The sequence below is a fragment of the Procambarus clarkii genome, chromosome 20, assembly GCF_040958095.1.
Source record: "Procambarus clarkii isolate CNS0578487 chromosome 20, FALCON_Pclarkii_2.0, whole genome shotgun sequence".
NCBI lineage: Eukaryota > Metazoa > Arthropoda > Malacostraca > Decapoda > Cambaridae > Procambarus > Procambarus clarkii.
In genome coordinates this window covers 23,944,707-23,965,904 of record NC_091169.1, presented here as the reverse complement: position 1 = coordinate 23,965,904, position 21,198 = coordinate 23,944,707, and the positions used below count along the sequence as shown (strand labels likewise).

General features: G+C 41.9%; 1 protein-coding gene across 2 annotated transcripts in view; it reads left to right on the top strand.

Moving 5' to 3' along the window:
• The first annotated feature begins 1,860 nt into the window (after positions 1 to 1,860).
• The window catches only part of LOC123755447 (synaptotagmin-17), a 28,785-nt gene continuing 9,447 nt past the window's right edge, over positions 1,861 to 21,198 (top strand). The window contains exons 1-11 of one of the 2 annotated variants that reach the window (XM_045738139.2): positions 1,861 to 2,209; positions 6,744 to 6,887; positions 7,454 to 7,627; positions 9,466 to 9,657; positions 10,844 to 10,966; positions 12,352 to 12,429; positions 13,668 to 13,760; positions 14,136 to 14,297; positions 15,443 to 15,563; positions 18,710 to 18,937; positions 19,952 to 20,049. In XM_045738139.2, the coding sequence (XP_045594095.1) occupies positions 2,177 to 2,209; positions 6,744 to 6,887; positions 7,454 to 7,627; positions 9,466 to 9,657; positions 10,844 to 10,966; positions 12,352 to 12,429; positions 13,668 to 13,760; positions 14,136 to 14,297; positions 15,443 to 15,563; positions 18,710 to 18,937; positions 19,952 to 20,049 (1,446 nt within the window). In that variant the 5' untranslated portion in view covers positions 1,861 to 2,176. Of the gene's footprint in view, positions 2,210 to 6,743; positions 6,888 to 7,450; positions 7,628 to 9,465; positions 9,658 to 10,843; positions 10,967 to 12,351; positions 12,430 to 13,667; positions 13,761 to 14,135; positions 14,298 to 15,442; positions 15,564 to 18,709; positions 18,938 to 19,951; positions 20,050 to 21,198 lie in introns of both variants that reach the window. The other variant, XM_045738138.2, reaches the window with a different exon arrangement.

The window sequence follows — 21,198 nt, the reverse complement described above, 5'->3', positions numbered from 1 at the left end:
TGCGTGTGTGTGAGAAAAAAATCATTTGATTGATTGACAGTTGAGAGGTGGGCCCAAAGAGCCAGAGCTCAACCCCCGCAAGCACAACAACTAGGTGAGTACACACAATGGAATTACCTAAACAAGCAGGTTGTAGAAGCAAACTCTATTTCTAACTTTAAAAGCAAGTATGACAGGGAGACAGGCCAGGAGTCATTGCATTAGACAACCAACGGCTAGAAAAGCGGGGTCCACGAGCTAGTAGCTCGATCCTGCAGGCACAACTGCTCAAGCCCTGCAAGCCATTCCCACCCGCCCGCCAACCCAGCCGCTGTACAGCACACAACATATTTCAAGAAAACAGAAATAACATTAACGCAAGTTCCTAAAGACCTGCAACTTACACAAGAAACAAACGCGGCCACGAGACAACAAACATCACTCATGATCCAACAAGCTATTTATATGCAAGACGACACCCACGAGGTCAGCATCCACCCTTGAATTTATTCCCCCACTCGGCGTGTCGAAGCTGTTAAGGTCGGCCCAGCAACTTTTTATTCTACTCGGCGTGTCGCTTATATGTTAATGACGAGTCTTTAGCCTTCTACCCATCAAGTAGTGTCCGAGAACCCTGATAATGGGGCTATGGGCCGTCCACACCCTTGCTGCTGGAGCCTGGAACCTTGGTGTACTGCTGGAGCCTGGAACCTTGGTGTACTGCTGGAGCCTGGAACCTTGGTGTACGGCTGGAGCCTGGAACCAGTCTTGGTGTACTGCTGGAGCCTGGAACCAGTCTTGGTGTACTGCTGGAGCCTGGAACCAGTCTTGGTGTACTGCTGGAGCCTGGAACCAGTCTTGGTGTACTGCTGGAGCCTGGAACCAGTCTTGGTGTACTGCTGGAGCCTGGAACCAGTCTTGGTGTACTGCTGGAGCCTGGAACCAATCCTGGTGTACTGCTGGAGCCTGGAACCAGTCTTGGTGTACTGCTGGAGCCTGGAACCAGTCTTGGTGTACGGCTGGAGCCTGGAACCAGTCTTGGTGTACTGCTGGAGCCTGGAACCAGTCTTGGTGTACTGCTGGAGCCTGGAACCAGTCCTGGTGTACTGCTGGAGCCTGGAACCAGTCCTGGTGTACTGCTGGAGCCTGGAACCAGTCTTGGTGTACTGCTGGAGCCTGGAACCAGTCTTGGTGTACTGCTGGAGCCTGGAACCAGTCTTGGTGTACTGCTGGAGCCTGGAACCAGTCTTGGTGTACTGCTGGAGCCTGGAACCAGTCTTGGTGTACTGCTGGAGCCTGGAACCAGTCCTGGTGTACTGCTGGAAATGAGTGTTGTCTATAAGTAACAAGCCTATTGTACTTGCAGTAGTATGACCTGAAATTGTTTCCCATGGTCGGGACAGGAAGCCTGACAAACTTATCTAGGCCAACGACTGAAAGGAAAAGGAAAGAAGGTAGATAAAGGTGGAAGAGGAAGGGAGGTAGATCAAGATGGAAGAGGAAGGGGGGTAGATAAAGACGGGAGAGGAAGGGAGGTAGATAAAGATGGGAGAGGAAGGGAGGTAGATAAAGATGGTAGCGGAAGGGAGGTAAATAAAGATGGTAGAGGAAGAGAAGTAGATAAAGATAGGAGAGGAAGAGAGGTAGATAAGAAAGATAGGCAAAGACAACATATTGGAGCAGTGTACCAGACTTTACCTGTGGCTGTGTCCGACCTCCGAGAATTTGAACAAATACACCAGATCACTAATTCAATCTTCGAACCATTTTATCTCTTAATTATATTCTGTTTATATCACGCATTCGATTCGCCTAATTAAAATGATATTAAAATAGTTAATTAATACTAATTGGGATAATATGTATTTTGTCTCCCAGCTGCGTACGAAACCCGCTCTCGATCGTTACATCGTGTCAACCAATGAGGAGGCTCGCCTCACCGCTCCAGGATGACCAATCACGCTCTAGCTTTCAAACTTGCAGCCAATGGAATTCCTCCTTGTATCCGCGACTAGCTTTCCTCTCTCAACATATGGTAAAGGAAAGTCGCAGCGGAAAATACAGATTTATAGCGGTGTTCAGTGTTAATTGTCGGTGGCAGAGGCTAGGCGGCGATGATAGGCTGATAACGCTAAGTGCCAAAGGACATACAACAGCCCCGAGCATAATGGTGGAGGAGACAAGACGTCTCTGAAGGATGGGGAAGCAACAGGTTATGAGTGTTGCTGAGGTAAGCGCAACATATGATACAGTCTTGCAATATACCATTATTAACCATCTATGTTATATCATGCTGAGAGGGTGGTGGTATATCATCATTATCATCGTGCTCCACATCGTGCAAGGTTCTAGAGACAGGCGAGAGGACATTTCACATTGTCGTAGCCACCTTAAGCCGGAATCATCTTCGGTGTTGCAAGCTGGGTCATCATCCGCGGGTGATTAATTTATGAATGAACTTGAAGGAGAGAGAAGTTAAGCAAGCTGGCAAAGGTGTCGAGTGCTGCTAGTTTGTCTTGTGGTCCGTGGGGTCTGTTTTCTGGTCCGTGGGGGCCTGTCTTGTGGTCCGTGGGGCCTGTCTTGTGGTCCATGGGACTGTCTTGTGGTCCATGGGACTGTCTTGTGGTCCGTGGGGCCTGTCTTGTGGTCCATGGGACTGTCTTGTGGTCCGTGGGGCCTGTCTTGTGGTCCGTGGTGCCTGTCTTTTGGTCCGTGGGGCCTGTCTTGTGGTCCATGGGACTGTCTTTTGGTCCGTGGGGCCTGTCTTGTGGTCCGTGGGACCTGTCTTCTGATCCGTGGGTCTGTCTTGTGGTCGGTGAGACCTGTCTTGTGGTCCGTGGGGCCTGTCTTGTGGTCGGTGAGACCTATCTTGTGGTCCGTGGGGCCTGTCTTGTGGTCCGTGGGGCCTGTCTTTTAGTCCGTGGGGCCTGTCTTGTGGTCCGTGGGGCCTGTCTTGTGGTCCGTGGGGCCTGTCTTGTGGTCCGTGGGGCCTGTCTTGTGGTCCGTGGGACCTGTCTTGTGGTCCGTGGGGCCTGTCTTCTGGTCCGTGGGGCCTGTCTTCTGGTCCGTGGGGCCTGTCTTCTGGTCCGTGTGCCTGTCTTCTGGTCCGTGGACCTGCCTTCTAGTCCGTAAATATTTTGTTATCTTTGACACTCGGTAACAAAATATTACAAATATTACAGGTCATTGATTTTAATGTCACGCCATGTGGAAAGACTACACTTCGTAATTTAAAGGAGTGCGAGGTTAATTTATCTAGTGAAGGCACAAGGGGGTTTATAAGCCATACGTTGTAAAGAACCTGTTTAACCAGACTTGTTTTTTGTAATGTTATTTCAATATGTATTTTAGATATTATGTGCGCGATGTGTATCATTCAAAAGGAAGTGAATTCAGGTATTCTAGCCTACGAGAGCTATTTCCTACGAGAGCTATATCCTACTGAGCCTCTTCTCAGCTGATCATCATTAATTGCAAACTATAATTTTTAATTTTGTAATTCACATGTATTGTAAAGAGTTTTTATATAATCTTGATATTAAAATATTAGACCTGAACTGGGCACATTATCCACCCATATAACTATCTACGGGCTCACCATAGCCCGTGTTACTTGGAACTTTTTGTTCCAGGTAGCGAATCTTTAACAACAACAACAACCCATATAATGGTACAGTAGGCTACACGTTTGAACTGTCTCGGGAACAATAGGGGGTGGGGAGGGTCTTTGACAAGACGCTGGCTTTCTGTCCCCGTCGCGGGCCACTGGATATGGTGGGTTCATACAGGTGAGATATGTATGACAGCCATTCGTGCTCGATAAGGATCTTGGTATCATTTGTTTTCATTTCATATCCCAGAAAGTCATTCTCTGTACACTCACTTTGTTGGTGAGTGCTCTTCCAGAATATTGCCTACGACTTTGGTTGCCTTATTTAAGGAATTATATTCAGTCACGGATATCTTACCCTGACTATGAAGTATACATTTTGAAATCTATTTAAAAAACAAAAAAAAAAAAACAAAGAGTTGAATTTATTGTCAGTCAAGGGTAAAATGTTTTTTGATTGATAAGATACATTCATTTTACATGTTTACTTTTTGCAAGTAACACAGCATTACAGTGGTGAGACGTACAGTAACATAAACATACTGTAGAGCTTAACATCCAACTTGGTAAACATTGTACTTAGCGTGTAAGTGTAGGTCATGACAAACACAACCTCTCTTTACTTGTGTAAAGGAGGAAATGTATATGTTTATCTCTCAGAATGTTTGGTAATATGTTTATTGTTTGTGATGTGTGTTTATATATGTATTAACACGATGTACTGAACGGGGTGAGAATAGCTTGAGCTACCTCATCCCTTTGTGTGTATTTTACTTCAATAAACTTATTTCAATTTCAACACAACCTCTGCAGCTTAGCACATGCTCGGCGCCTCCTATAACTGTACGGGTAATAAATATTGCAAATACAGGTAACCAATTTAATTCCAACTGTGAAATACTGTTTGTAATGGTGAGCATCTTTGAAAGTGATTGAGGGTAAAACCGTATATACGTTTTAAAATATACTGAACAAATATGAGGATTATAACTGTTTATCCTAGTCTTGTCAGACCTATTTAGATTACTACAGGTTACTTTATTCTCATTTTATGAGGTAGTACTGCTGACAGGGCTGCAGATAGTCGGCCTAAATGATATACAGAAAGAAGTAGTAGTCCTAAACGATGTACAAAGGTCTAAAAGATGTACAAAGGCAGTAGGTCTGAAAGATGTACATAGGTATTAGGCCTAAATGATATTACAATGGGCGTGGGTGGGGTTCACCCTGTCTCACACGATTAATGACACTATGTAAAAGACACATCGAACACTTTATGTAACATACATAAATCTGTGTATCTATGTATTTACGTATGTAGCTTAGCCTAGCATTTTAAAAGCACTACAATCACCTTCTGTGGTTGATTGTTCAATAAATCCCTGAACTGTATGTTTGACAAATCTCTCACCCTGTCCATGGAGGATAGAAGAAAATGTATATATTCAGTTTAGCATTGTAAACGTGTGACCACGTCTGTGGTAGAAAATAATAATAATAAAAAGAAATCTTCCTCTTCATCAACAGACAAGCCTATTCTGGTGGCTGATAGTTAAACAAGAGTCCTGTAACTAACGTACAGATTAGAAGTGACTTTTTTGTTTACCATGACATATAAAAATCAAACTAAACTTTCCAGTTTATAGATACTTAGTATTCTTATATTTTTTAACTGACACGAACCAAAACTCTCCTGGCGGCTTAAGGAATGTATAAGCAAAGGAAAACTGCAACTCAGAAAGGTCATCATAGCACCGTTGGAACACTTGGCTTAATTTTCGACTTGCAACCAGGGATCCTGGGTTCAATTCCCGGGCGGGACAGAAATGGTTGGGCACGTTTCACCTAATGATTCTGTTCACCTAGTATTAAATAGGTATCAGAGATGAAATTTAAGTTTAAATTAAATTTATTTATATATAAATACGCACAAAGGGATGAGGTACCTCAAATTATTCTCATACAGTTCAGTACAACGTGTTCATATATATTTATACATATCTCAAACACTCGACATATTACTGAACATTTTGGGTGATAGACATATATTTCTTCTTGTACACAGGTAGCGTTATACTAAACGTTTACACAAATGCATACAAATTCTCTTATTAAGTACAAATCCATAGACATAAACTGTAATGGAGAGACTACAAATAAACACTCAGACACAACAACAAACGTTTACAATCTTGGTGCAAAATTCTTATCTCTCCAAAATGTCATCAATCTACGGTCTCGCTTCATGCAGGTCGGCGTTCAATCCCCGACCGTCCAAGTGGTTGGGCACCATTCCTATCCCCCCGTCCCATCCCCAATCCTTATCCTGACCCCCTTCCCAGTGTTATATAGTCGTAATGGCTTGGCCTTTGTCTTGATAATTCCCTTTTCCATTGTGACACATCCGGGCTATTTGTTCAGGACCAGTTCTTATCTCAGTAAATCAGCGGACAATCAAGAACATAATGGATGAGGGTGCGAGACTAACACCCAATAATTTACACTTTATTTATTTTCCATTAGCACCTGTTCCATATTCACAATAATACATGTACCCAAGCTTGAGCCTCATATGTACAGAGTCACTTCAAACATAATTTTAGTTTAATTTTGCCCCGAGGGGCGAGTTTATCGGGCAGCGCCACTCATCCTGGGAGTGGACACACCGCCATATTTCCATTTTGCGTAAGTGAAATCGGTGTTTTGACTCACATACATAGTGTTTCATGTTTTGACTTCTCTCACATATCTCTTTCTCACCACTTCCGCCTGTGCCTGTATGTTTTTAATTTATATTTGTATTTGTTTCATGGCTAAAATATATACAATATCAACTCTGGTCTTGGTGAGGGACATTTGGCCCGCTCATCAGCACCTCGTTGAGCACTAACTAGTCCAACATGAGATGGAATCCACACGTGGGTGTTCAGTAGCTTGGTTGACAGAGCTACAGACTTCCGCGTTTAGAAGTCTAGTTGGAATTGGAAGTGATTCAAGGCTCCTATGGCCCAATTAAATGAAATGTTATTATCCACGTTAATTGTAGTTACCAATTTATATGACTGGGGCGTGGAAGGAATCGTAATCTAAATGAGCAAATGTCCAGGGAACCGTAGTTTAAATTACATGGTAAGTGATTAAGTGATGTTTTCAGAAGGTAGGATGGTTATGGGAGAGGCTACGAGCAGTGCTGTGTTGGCGTGAGGGCCACAGCTGCTGCTGCTGTTGCTGCTGCTGCTGCTGCGCCGAGGAGGAGCCCTCCCACACCCGCAAGGCTGACATACAATATATCCTGCAGGTGAGACACATTCTCGCCCTGCACTTTACTCGAAATACATCTTCTGAAATGTTCACCGTTCACACTTTGATAGATTGATGACGGTTAAGCCACCCAAGAGATGGCACGGGCATGAATAGCCCGTAATTTTATATTATTTGAGTTTATATGGACGGTAATAATATATTTTTTTCGTATAACAAAATCTGTATTTAATTATGGAATGTCTTGACATTAAACATTCTATATCACGGTACTATCCATACCTTCCCTCCATCTTTTCACAATTTTATTAATCTATGTATTTTCTGTTAAATTCAAGTCTTTTGTTTTCATATTTGAATATCTTGTTCTTTGCGATCCCTGTTTTCTATCTATATTTTGTTTCTAATCGTTTTCTATCTCTCTTTGTCTCTGTCTCTTTCGTTGGCTCTCTCTGTCTGTTGTCTCTCTCTCTGTCTGTCTCTCTCTCTCTCTCTCTCTCTCTCTCTCTCTCTCTCTCTCTCTCTCTCTCTCTCTCTCTCTCTCTCTCTCTCTCTCTCTCTCTCTCTCTCTTTCATATTTATGTTTCTTCCTTTACAAAGAAGCCGGAGGAGCCGTCTAGCGACACCACCTCACTCGTGCTGTCCCTTCATCAGCACGGCGACAGTGACAGCGAGTCCGTGACCACCGTGTCCTTACTGCGGCACCAGTCCAATTCCTCCTCTCCATCTTCATCAGTCTCCTCGGTCAAGGACCTCAAGTCTGATATTTACCACCAGGTGAGTTATTGTCATTCCCAATATCTTGTGTGTGCTTAGAAGATTGTTATTATTTGTTGCTGGGATGCTAATGGTTCTAATTTTAAAGATGTGTTGAGGAGGCGTTCTTAGTTTGTAATTCCGTTTAGTTTCCGTGATATAACCACATATATTGGTTTAGTGAGAATTATATAAACTATATATAAATGTAGTATTTTCCCCTGTAAATTGATGTAAATATGACAAAAATATTTACATTGTATATTAATAAAGAAAAAAGATATATAAAAAATATTTAGGCCTGGGGAGCCCGAGGTCGTGGTTCATAGCCTATTCTACAGCATCAGTATTTTATCATAGGTACATCAAGTGCTGAGGATTCCATTTGTTACTATAGATATGATTGTGGTACAAACACTTCAATATACTTTCATCTAGTATATGCACGTATTCGTGTTTCGAGACTGTATTGTTAAGAAATGCATTCCATGACATGAACGCTGCCAAATTTTCTATCGTCTGATGCCTCTGTTCACCTAGTAGTTAAATAGTTATCCGGGAGTTAGTCAACTGTTGTGGGTTGCATCCTGGGAAAGATCAGTAGTTGGCTTAGGGGGACCTTAATAAGCCTAAGCACAGGCTTCCTGTCCCTGACAAAAGGAATTTATTGCAGAGCATCTTGTTTTAAGACAGTGTTGCAAAGTCTTGAGTAAAACTCTAGGAGCGGAATGAAAAGAACTGAATATTTCTTGAAGTAAACTTATCTGGTACTTATACATCAGCTGGACAAGCATACAATGGACTCATCAAACACGTAAGTGTCCACTTAAGAAACCTATACATATTTCCTCTCTCTGAGGAACTATTGTCCTAGCGGCTTGATCTGAATATACTAAACAATTGATGAGTTTCGAAGTGCTACAAGGTTGTCTCTAACAATAGTAATCTTGGGTTGTGAAGTTTCCCCAGCTCGTAAACTGCTTAGTAAATACAGACTTAGCCTCCATGATTGAAGAAAGATGTACAGGTTTCGTAAGTGGACACGCAAATATTTGATGACTCCTGGCCTTGTATCGTGGTTGATGTGGATCACTTGGAAACTGTTAATATGAAAGACCACTTTCTGTAATGAGTAAAAAAGTAATTATTGTATATTACTGGAAAGATATTGTATAATTAGCACAGTTGAGGCTCTTCAATATTTACATCCATTATCTATATTGAAAAATTTCGAATTTTACTAAAATGAAAATGCCAAGGGTACAATGACCTCATTTTCAATGAAAATTTCCCATCAACGCGGCCATTTCCTAATATGAATTTTTTTTTACCTCAAATTATTATAATCAATAAGCATCAGGTGAAGGGGCCAGCAGCCTCCTCTCGTCCTTCCTATCACCTGGACTAGATGGTAGAGCAACGGTCTCGTTTCTTGCAGGTCGACGTTCGATCCCTGACCGTCCAAGTGGCTGGGCACCATTCTTTTCCTCCGTCCCATCCCAAATCCTTATCCTCATATCCCTTCCAAGTGGTATATAGTCATAATGGCTTATAGTGCTTTCTGATAATTACCTTACCTTACTTCCTATACTCCTTTGTTATGGTAGTCATAGTTGGAATCAATCGAACCATTCTCAATCGACTTGAGAATGGTTCAGGACGGACCGAAACGTCGTGGTCCCTTCACCTTCTAATGTGTGGTCTGGTCAACATACTTGGAACATTTATTAAACAATTTCATGTATCTATTTAATATAGAATGAACATAATCTAGATACGTGTATGAAAATGTTTTGCCTAACTAATTTCCGTGTTGTGTGTATGTATGTTTCTTACAGAACAATAATCTTTGATTTAAGATTGAGCTGCGGCGTTCCAATTCGGTGTCTTCGCGGCAGCTGCCTGTAATTGACGTGCGCCCCATAGAGTTCTGGTCAGGGGTGAGGGGCGAGGGGGTGCAGCCTCGCCTCCCGGGCCCGCCTCGCTCTCCCGGGGTCTCCAGGTCACCTCGCTGGGCTTCCAAGTCAACTGACTATGAAACTCTTACCAAGGTAGCAAACCTGAGTTTGTTTAAGGAAGGAGTTAGTGGTTTTTATCTCGCCATACCGGCGGGCCAAAATTATTATAAGTAGAATCAACGTTATTAATTTTAACTCATTGTCGTTTTACCTAGATATTCCCCAGGGGATATATTGATAAAATAAGCTTGGAATTTGTTATGGCTTAGAATTTTACAGCATTTGTTTAATTTAACAAATTTTTAATATTTCAATAAATATTATCCTATACAATAAAATTAAAAAAAAATCGTTGATATTTAGAATATCGGCATGGAAGTACTTTTTAATTTTCTTGATAGTTAATTTATTTCTTACGGTACATTGCAAATGCTGGTCAGTTGAGTTCACACTCTCCCTTCTTTCTTCTGAAATCTGTTACGCCCAAATGTACAGATTGGCACCAAACAGCATCAACAAATAAACCATCAGAGGTCGGAAGGTTTTCCATGTGTAATATCAGGAACAATCAGTAAACTGAGTCACAATAACGTGGCTGAAATATGTTGACCAGACCACACACTAGAAGGTGAAGGGACGACGACGACGTTTCGGTCCGTCCTGGACCATTCACAATCGACTTGAGAATGGTGCAGGATGGACCGAAACGTCGTCGTCCCTTCACTTTCTAGTGTGTGGATTGGTCAACAATCAGTAAACTGTCTGTGTTTGTGTAAACTTTTAAAATCTCACACTTTCACTACACCAAATTCTGTACATCATGGAAGACCTGCCTTGTCTCAGAACTATTTGTTAGACAATGTTGTGTGTAAATAAGTATTGAGGAAATATTGAAACCATACAATGGGATCGAACCCGCATCCCTGAACTCCTCAAGCATACGCACTACTGAGAAAATCAGTAGCAGCCATGAGGAGAATTCGAACCCACACACTTGGTACTCCCAAGGACACGCCATATATAGTACCTGAGCGTACTAAGTGTGCAGGTTCGAATGCTTCTCATGGCTACTACTGATTTTCTCATTGATACATCAAGAAAACAGATCTAATCCGGCTGAAACGTCGAAATATGCATTAAAAAACAGGATTTCTCTCAATAATTAATGTGACTTCATTGTGGGTATAGACTACTAACTGGGCTACGGTGGCCTGACTCTCGACCGGAAGCACTGCTTGACTTTAACTGCTTCTAACAAGCATTATTATTATTTTGTTAGATCCGGCCCAATTTGTATACCTCAACGTCGTCATCACTTGAAGAAGGCCCTGACGAGGACCTGTTCGGAAGGATCCACTTCTCGCTGCACTACGACGCCTCTGCCTCTGTTCTCCTGGTTAAGGTACAATAATGGACATCCTGTTGGTACTTACATATCAGTAACTCAGTCTCCTAAGATTTCCCAACGTCAAAACACTGTCGTACTATAGTGTCCTTATCCTAATCTACCAGAGGACCTAAAACAGAACACGGGAAAGTATGTTAATTTCGCTACCATTTTCTAGTACGGCCATTTTTTATTGTCGTACTTGAAAATTATATCTAAAAATGTCGTATAAAGGTAGATTATACGTCAACATGCGACGTTCTATTAGGAGGACAGGTTGAGCTATTACAGTGAAGTGAGGTCCAGAATTTGGGTCCCAGCCTACCGGCCTTGTTGTATCTGTTGTGTTATAATTGAACTATTCTGACCTTCCAGTTTTTTTGTCGAATCTGATCTTAAAGTTGTGGACGGAGGTGGCTTCCACAACTTCATCTGATCAGCTTCTATATATCTTCCGTAAATCTGTGTATCTATGTATTTGCGTATGTAGGTTAGCTTAGCATTTTAAAAGCACCGAATCACCTTCTGTGCTTGATTGTTCAATAAACCCCTGAACTATATGTTTAACACATCTCTCACCCTGTCCATGGAGGACAGAAGAAAATGTATATATGCTGGTTAGCATTGTAAATGTCTGGCCACGTCTGTGGTAGAAAAATAATAATAATAATAATAATAAAAACTTCATCTCTCTCTGTGCATGTCACTTGTTGACCACCTGTACACGGTACAGTATTTCTTTACATTTCTTCAATTCATTTAAGTTTCCAGCTTCCACCTGCACCCTCTTGTGCTACGGATATCATACAAACTATTACACTGATTGTGTTGTTCTGTTTTTTTTTCAAAACAGCAGCATGAAATATATTTGATTTGCAGGAATATAGAACAGTTTGTGCAATATAGCTAAGCAATATGGGCACAGCCGTATAGTAATATAGCTGAGCCCATTATGTGTCTCTGTAATCCTTTCCACTACCGCCCTCAGGATGGGTATGGGTTGCATAATAAATGAACTAAACCAAACTATTACAGTGTAGGCAAAAAGTAATTTATTAACAGGAATTTGCATTAATCTTCTGTCGTGAATAAACTTTAATTACTATATTAAAATATTATTCTCTATTTTTTCTTTACCTTTTAACTCCAAGATAAAGAACTGTAGAATACAGTAATGATGAGCAAACTTCACAATATATTGTTTATGGATCAAAGTAAACAACAATTATACAAGCTCTCTCTGTCTCTCTCTAATGAACAAATCCACAAGGGCCTTGATGAGGGTTCGAACCTACTTCCGAAAGGATCCCAGACGCGCCTTAATCGACTCTCTACTTTAACTACTGAAATATATCTGCTACTTTCAGCACAATTTCCAGTACAAATGTCCTTTCTTTCAGGTCCTGGAAGCAGCTGACCTTCCTCGGCCCGCTTGTAAAGATCGCAGCGACATGGCGCACTCAAACCCCTATGTAAAGGTGAGGGCTGAACCCCTATGTAAAGGTGAGGGCTGAACCCCTGTGTAAAGGTGAGGACTGAACCTCTATATAAAGGTGAGGGCTGAACCTCTGTATAAAGGTGAGGGCCGGACAACGTCAACCTGTGCACTCCCGGGAATGGGTTGAGAACTACTAGAACTTGAGAATACTCTCGGTTTAGGACAAAGGCCAGTTTACATGTAGACTTACTGGCACCGTTTCGGTCTGTCCTGGAGCCTAAGTGACTTGATGAGGGTCCAGGATAGCCTGAAACTTCTTCACTCTCATTGCATTTCCTAAATGTGTAATTACCTAAGTGGTGTAGTTACAGGTTGAGAGCTATTATTGCTGTGTGTTGGATTAATTGTGGCACTATAATATGTCCGTGCTTTACAACAGTGGTCACTCAGTGGTTTAAGATTACAGGCATGATGGGGGTCGCTACATAATAGTCTGCCTGTGTGTTAACATTATATAAGACATCATTTTGGGGAGGATTCTGTAGCCTTGATCACATCTGCTTGTCTGTAAGAGCTGTCAAGCTTACAGAACATCTTGCTCGCCACACAAGTCAATCACTGGGATACATAATGTACAACCAGTCCTACTATGTCGCATTTTTAACGGGATCGACCGATCCATTAGAAATGGTACGCATTAGTAAGAATTAATGCGCCGTAATGTTGACTGTTTTCTATATACATCGACTTCGATAGGTTAGGTGGGTTGCTTAGGCTCGTACTTTCCTTGTTAGGCAAAATAGTTGCATTTTTATGTTTCTGGTTAGGAAAACAGTTGCATTTTTTTTTACATCTGATTAGGGGAAACTTAACTTTTTAGTATCAATTCGAAAGGACGGGCTGGAACCAGAGGCGTGTTGAGGCGGCCATGATATTATAGGCAAGTGCACAACCCCGCTCCTGTGCCAGGTAAGTCCACTACGGGCTCACCATAGCCCGTGCTACTTTGAACGTTGTGTTCCCAGTAGCTGAATCTTAAACAACAACAACAATAGGCAAGTGTCTCCTGCCTGCCCGCCGCTCACCAGCCATGCAGGCAATATTACCCCCTAGAGCATGATTTACCAATCGCTTTACAACGAGGTTCCCAATTAATGAACTCTTTGTGGAAACCAGTTATTTGATTGTCACGTCGTAACCATAACCTGTTGCCATTATAGGATGAATGTGTTGTGCAGAGAATATATATGCATTATATTTTGTATAATACTTTCCCAGATTTCCCTTCTCCCGGACAACAAAAACTCTCGACAGACAACGGTGAAGAAGAAGACACAAGAGCCTGTGTTTGAGGAAACATTCTCATTCGAGGTAATATTCCCCATTTGGTTGTGTAGATTTTAAAATAGTTTGCCCTAGACATTATCGGTAATAATTCCTCTTGTTGAGAAAAGGCAAGCCTGAACTTAGGTTTATTGAGGTTTCCCTAAATATATTGAGGTTTCCCTAGGTTTATTGAGGTTTCCTTAGGCCCCTAGAGGACCTTCAATGCTTATGGGTTTCCCCTATAGGTTTATCGAGGTCTCTTGAGTCCCCGAATAGACTTTTCGAGATCCTTCTAGGCCTATCTAGGCCCCATTCCACCGTGTGAGCTATTAACCATCCCCAGAATACAACCCACAATAATTGACTAATATAATGACTTTTCTTTATAAATGTAATTCTAATTGCTGATGGTTTCATCAGCTGCCGTACAGGGAGGTCATTCGCCGTACTCTGGAGCTGAAAGTGAAGGATTTTGACAAGTTCTCGCGACATTGTGTGGTTGGGCACGTTCTCTTGCCCTTGCAGAACGTAAACTTGGCTAGACCCTCACGTCTCTGGAGACCACTCACCCAGTGTAGCCAGGTACGTACCACACCAAGTTCAAGTATGTTTATTGAGACAAGAAAGAAATACATCTCAAAGGGATTGAGTAGCTTAGGCTATTTGTACCAGGGTCCAGATTCACGAAAGCACTTACGCAAGCACTTACGAATGTGTACATCTTTCCTCAATCTTTGACGGCTTTGGTTACATTTATTAAACAGTTTACAAGCATGAAAACTTCCCATTCAACTGTTGTTATTGTTATAAACAGCCTCCTGGTGCTTCGGAGCTCATTAACTGTTTAATAATTGTAAACAAAGCCGTCAAAGATTGACAAAAGATGTACAGGTTCGTAAGTGTTTGCGTAAGTGCTTTCGTGAATCTCCCCCCAGGTACGTACCACACCACTCTAGCAGTATACTGTAAACTATAGGTTACATATATATATATATAGGCTTACGTGGATATACATAGGAGCTGCCTCGTATGGGCGGGTAGGCTAGTATCTTTTATTCTTATGGAATTACGATTGCTTTGTAATTACAGAAAATTGAGAGAATTTCAGGATATAAACTATACAGTTATGTAAGCCGTACATAATATCTACACTACGGGAATATCTCTGTGATGGTGAGGGTTTTAGGGAAGTTCTTTTGGTATAACTAGTTAAAAATGCAATTTTTGTTTATTAATTTTAAATAATTATGACCTTGAAATTGTACCCATTGTTTTGAAATAAAATCGCTTGCTCATCTTGTAGCCTAAGGAGTACTGTATTAAATTACTGTTTATGCATAGAGTGGAACTGTGGTGTAAATTCGGTGTTTTACACACACACACACACACACACACACACACACACACACACACACACACACACACACACACACACACACACACACACACATACACATACACACACAGGCAGACTCCATACAGAGTTTCAAGTGTAGATATGATAGAGCCAAGTAAGTTCATGAACCTGTACACCAGTTGATTGACAGTTGAGAGGCGGGACCAAAGAGCCAGAGCTCAACCCCCGCAATCACAATTAGGTGAGTACACACACGCACGCACATTTATATAAGAAAAAATATGAATTACATAAAAATTGAACTAATGATATATTCTCCATAATGTAGATACCTAATAACATAATAATAAGATTAAAATAAACTGCTCAGGAAACAGAGGAGTTTGGTGAGATATTGCTGTCTCTCAACTACCTTCCCACTGCCGGTCGTCTCAACGTGGACATCATCAAAGCCAAGCAAATTCTCCAGACAAGTCTCGCCCGAGGAGCAGGTTAGTCATGGCTAGGCTTTCTTATATGTACACGCGCCAAGACGTTTTCATTTTTAGTCAAACTTTTGGCCATATTCTAGATCCATGGAGTCTCATAGTGGCTTTAAATGTATGTAGTTTTCTAAATGTGCTACCAAAAATGTATTTAAGAATAATATTACTTAAGAAACCCCACTTTTCAGTGGTAGATACTGTCTTATTAATAAAACATTTTTAATGAACATTTTACTGCACAGATATTCTTGCTGTAAACTGTAAAATAGTTATAGTGATGTTTTCTGTGTGCCACAGCCTGTGTGAAAGACGCATCTGTATCAAATGGTAAAGATAAAACAGCGGTTAAAACACAGAAAATATAGCCAAGGGTCGTCTTAAACGGAGGATAACTTAGCCGGGAAAAAAAATATTGTGAGTGGAGTACTGCAAGGTTCCATTTTAGGGCCAACCATTTTTGTATAACAGTATATATATATATATAACTGAAAACTCACACCCCAGAAGTGACTCGAACCCATACTCCCACAACTGGTATGTACAGGGACGCCTTAATCCGCTTGACCATCACGACCGGACATAAGGAAGTGATAGCCGAGGCTATATGAACCACTTCCCCGCCGGCACTCGGATGGTAATCTTGGGCATAGCATTTTATCAAATCACCTCATTCTTTGGGGCACACGTGAGGAACACAAATGCAAACAAGCCTGAATGGTCCCCAGGACTATATACAACTGAAAACTCACACCCCAGAAGTGACTCGAACCCATACTCCCACAACTGGTATGTACAGGGACGCCTTAATCCGCTTGACCATCACGACCGGACATAAGGAAGTGATAGCCGAGGCTATATGAACCACTTCCCCGCCGGCACTCGGATGGTAATCTTGGGCATAGCATTTTATCAAATCACCTCATTCTTTGGGGCACACGTGAGGAACACAAATGCAAACAAGCCTGAATGGTCCCCAGGACTATATACAACTGAAAACTCACACCCCAGAAGTGACTCGAACCCATACTCCCACAACTGGTATGTACAGGGACGCCTTAATCCGCTTGACCATCACGACCGGACATAAGGAAGTGATAGCCGAGGCTATATGAACCACTTCCCCGCCGGCACTCGGATGGTAATCTTGGGCATAGCATTTTATCAAATCACCTCATTCTTTGGGGCACACGTGAGGAACACAAATGCAAACAAGCCTGAATGGTCCCCAGGACTATATACAACTGAAAACTCACACCCCAGAAGTGACTCGAACCCATACTCCCACAACTGGTATGTACAGGGACGCCTTAATCCGCTTGACCATCACGACCGGACATAAGGAAGTGATAGCCGAGGCTATATGAACCACTTCCCCGCCGGCACTCGGATGGTAATCTTGGGCATAGCATTTTATCAAATCACCTCATTCTTTGGGGCACACGTGAGGAACACAAATGCAAACAAGCCTGAACGCCTGGATTAAGGCGTCCCTGTACATACCAGTTGTGGGAGTATGGGTTCGAGTCACTTCTGGGGTGTGAGTTTTCAGTTGTATATAGTCCTGGGGACCATTCAGGCTTGTTTGCATTTGTGTTCCTCACGTGTGCCCCAAAGAATGAGGTGATTTGATAAAATGCTATGCCCAAGATTACCATCCGAGTGCCGGCGGGGAAGTGGTTCATATAGCCTCGGCTATCACTTCCTTATGTCCGGTCGTGATGGTCAAGCGGATTAAGGCGTCCCTGTACATACCAGTTGTGGGAGTATGGGTTCGAGTCAGTTCTGGGGTGTGAGTTTTCAGTTGTATATAGTCCTGGGGACCATTCAGGCTTGTTTGCATTTGTGTTCCTCACGTGTGCCCCAAAGAATGAGGTGATTTGATAAAATGCTATGCCCAAGATTACCATCCGAGTGCCGGCGGGGAAGTGGTTCATATAGCCTCGGCTATCACTTCCTTATGTCCGGTCGTGATGGTCAAGCGGATTAAGGCGTCCCTGTACATACCAGTTGTGGGAGTATGGGTTCGAGTCACTTCTGGGGTGTGAGTTTTCAGTTGTATATAGTCCTGGGGACCATTCAGGCTTGTTTGCATTTTTGTTCCTCACGTGTGCCCCAAAGAATGAGGTGATTTGATAAAATGCTATGCCCAAGATTACCATCCGAGTGCCGGCGGGGAAGTGGTTCATATAGCCTCGGCTATCACTTCCTTATGTCCGGTCGTGATGGTCAAGCGGATTAAGGCGTCCCTGTACATACCAGTTGTGGGAGTATGGGTTCGAGTCACTTCTGGGGTGTGAGTTTTCAGTTGTATATAGTCCTGGGGACCATTCAGGCTTGTTTGCATTTGTGTTCCTCACGTGTGCCCCAAAGAATGAGGTGATTTGATAAAATGCTATGCCCAAGATTACCATCCGAGTGCCGGCGGGGAAGTGGTTCATATAGCCTCGGCTATCACTTCCTTATGTCCGGTCGTGATGGTCAAGCGGATTAAGGCGTCCCTGTACATACCAGTTGTGGGAGTATGGGTTCGAGTCACTTCTGGGGTGTGAGTTTTCAGTTGTATATAGTCCTGGGGACCATTCAGGCTTGTTTGCATATATATATATATATATATATATATATATATATATATATATATATATATATATATATATATATATATATATATATATATATATATATATATACTGTATGTATATGATCACTTTGAACTTCAAACTTCAGTGATCTTTGACTTCAAAACATGACCTGCCATAGACGTATGGGGCCGTTATTGGCCACGAGAGTTAATGCTCAGTAGACAAGAATGTGAGCGGTGTTGTAGTCATGAGGAATCCAACAACACATGGATGCGAAAGAGTTCCTTAGCCAGATGTTGAGACCATCGTGGATATGGCACGAGGGTAAAGCAACTTCGGACATAGCAAAAGATGCCTCTTTGAAGTTGTGAGGTGTTGCTTCCAGTGTATGCTAAGTTTATATATCTTAGGCAGTTCACTGGATTAACTTATGTCATGAATAAGACGACAAAATATGTTCAATGATTAAATAAGTTATAAAGTATTAACTCATTTTCAGGTAGATTTACATTTCTGTATTTGGTAATACTCTTTTTCATTCATATTTTAATAAAGCCTTTTTTATTTTTACAGATCCATATGTCCGTGTGTCACTGGTGGTTCGCGGTCGGCATCTCAAGTCTAAGAAAACTGGAGTCAAGAAAAATACGCTTTCTCCTTCCTTTAATGAATCATTCAGCTTCCAGATAGCATCACCTGAGCTGCGTGAAGCATCTCTAGTGGTCACTGTCTGGGACTGGAATGGCGGAGTCATGAGAGACGAGTTCATTGGCAGAATTGTTCTTGGGAAGCAACCCTCAGGTAACTGAAAATATGGCGCTATATCATGGCATCGAACCCGTGTCCCTCGACACAGTATCTTTATAGCATCTCCAGATGACATGTGGGCTGCCCGGTTGCCATGTGAGCTGTCCAGTTGTCATGTGGGATGCTTACTTGTCATGTGGGATGCATACTTGCCATGTGGGATCCCCAGTTGTCATGTGGAATGCCCAGTTGGCACGTAGGCTACCCGATTGTCATGTTGGCTGCTCAGCTGTCATATGGACTGTTCAGTTGACATGTAGCTGTCCGTTGTCATGTGGGCTGTCCGGTTGCCATCTAATGGTCCAGTTGGCATGTGCGGTATCCAGTTGTTATGTGGGATGTTTAGTTGCCATGTGGGATGTGCAGATTATTTCTCGAAACATCATATGAAACTTGCCCTGAAAGCTTAGTAATCAATAAAATTGAAAAATATATATATATATATAATCGCTTAATGTATCACAAAGATATCATTATAAATTATTATTTGTGTACTCTGGCCTACAATCCATCGACCCCCCATCTTGGTGTGTCGACCGTGTCTTGGTTAGTTATTGTAAGGTTTATCGAGAGAGAGAGAGAGAGAGAGGTGGGGGGGGGGAGGGGTTATTCTGTAGATAAACACCAGTCAGGTTCTTAACCCCTATGCTGCTCCAACCATCATTTATTTTTCTCCAATTAGTTTGCTATTTTCAGAGGGGTGCACCCTTGATCCCAGTCTGCTTAATATTCTACAGCAATGTTGATTGATTGATTGATTGATTGATTGATGAAGATTAAGCCACCCAAGAGGTGGCACGGGCATGGAATAGCCCGTAAGGCAATGCCAATTCAATGCCCAAGCTACGTCATCAACGTTGATTCAACATTAAATTAATGTTGATACGTTGATTCAGCGTTGAATTATTGTTGATAACGTTGATACAACAATGAATTAACATTCCTCTTGGATGCTGTGTATTTTTAAATATCTGTGCAGTACAGGCGTTAACAGATAATGGATTCCAGGTCCACACGAGATAAACCACTGGAGTAACATGATGGGGTCACAGAGGCACGCCGTGGCACAGTGGCACTCTCTTCGTTCCCGCCAGCAGTGTGACGAGGTAAGCATGGCTCTCTTCATCTCATGTTAAGCTGAGTATAAGAGATAGTTCAATGCAGCTTCTCGTGTAATGATTGGGGGGGGGGATAATGGTTTCTGTTATTGCTCACGATATTCTGGTAGGTCTGTATTGCAGAGAGAGGATGACATCTTGTCTTTAATAGTCCTATATTGCAGGGAGAGGATGGCATCTGATCTTTAATAGGCCTATATTGCAGGGATAATATAGCATTTGATCTGTCTTTAGGATTAAGGTATTTTGTAGGACTGAATACTACTTGGGTGCATAATGTTATGAAATGCTCTTTTGTTTTATAAGTATTGTAAATAATAGGTTCATGTATCCGGTGTGACGTCATTGATTGTTTTGTAAATAAAGCCATGTGGACGAGACTTGGGTTTACCGCCCGGAACTGCCTCACTCAGTTCCTCACTTACCGCCTCAGAGCTGCCTGAATATGACACGGAACTGTCATATTCAGAGGTAAAGCTGAATATGACATAATATTTATTTATCCAATACGGTAATTTCCATAAGCAAGTGGTAAGATATTTAGTTGAATGTAAGGTATGCTACGTTTATGATTTTTTTTTTCCCAAAGCTATCCCCAAATGAAACTTATACCGAAGTGAGAATGCATTTAACTACAGTATATAACATGTTGTTTTCCCAAAAATTAAAGATACATCTTTTTATATATTCAAAGTCACAGGTCACATAATTAAGCAGTCTCTGTGGTGCAGTGGTAAAACACTCACCCGGCGCTTCACGAGCGCTTTGGCCTGAGTTTGTATCCTGGCCGGGGAGGATTTACTGAGTGCCAAACCTTAACTGTAGCCTACATTTACCTTACAATGAAATGGATACCTGGTTGCTAAACGATTTGGCGGGGTCATATTCCAAGGAAAATTAGGATTAAGGACTTGCCCGAAATGCTATGCATGCTAGTGGCTGTACAAGAATGTAAGAACTCTTGTATATATAAATAAAACTGCATTTAGCAATAGATTAGGAGGTTATACTAGGCTAGTTTGGTTTTAGTTAAGTTAGATAGGCTTGAAAAGAGATACAGTACTGTATGTTCAAGTTGTCCACAGGCATTTTGACAAAGCCTATTTTCTAATTTTTAAAACTGTGTATCATTAGGTT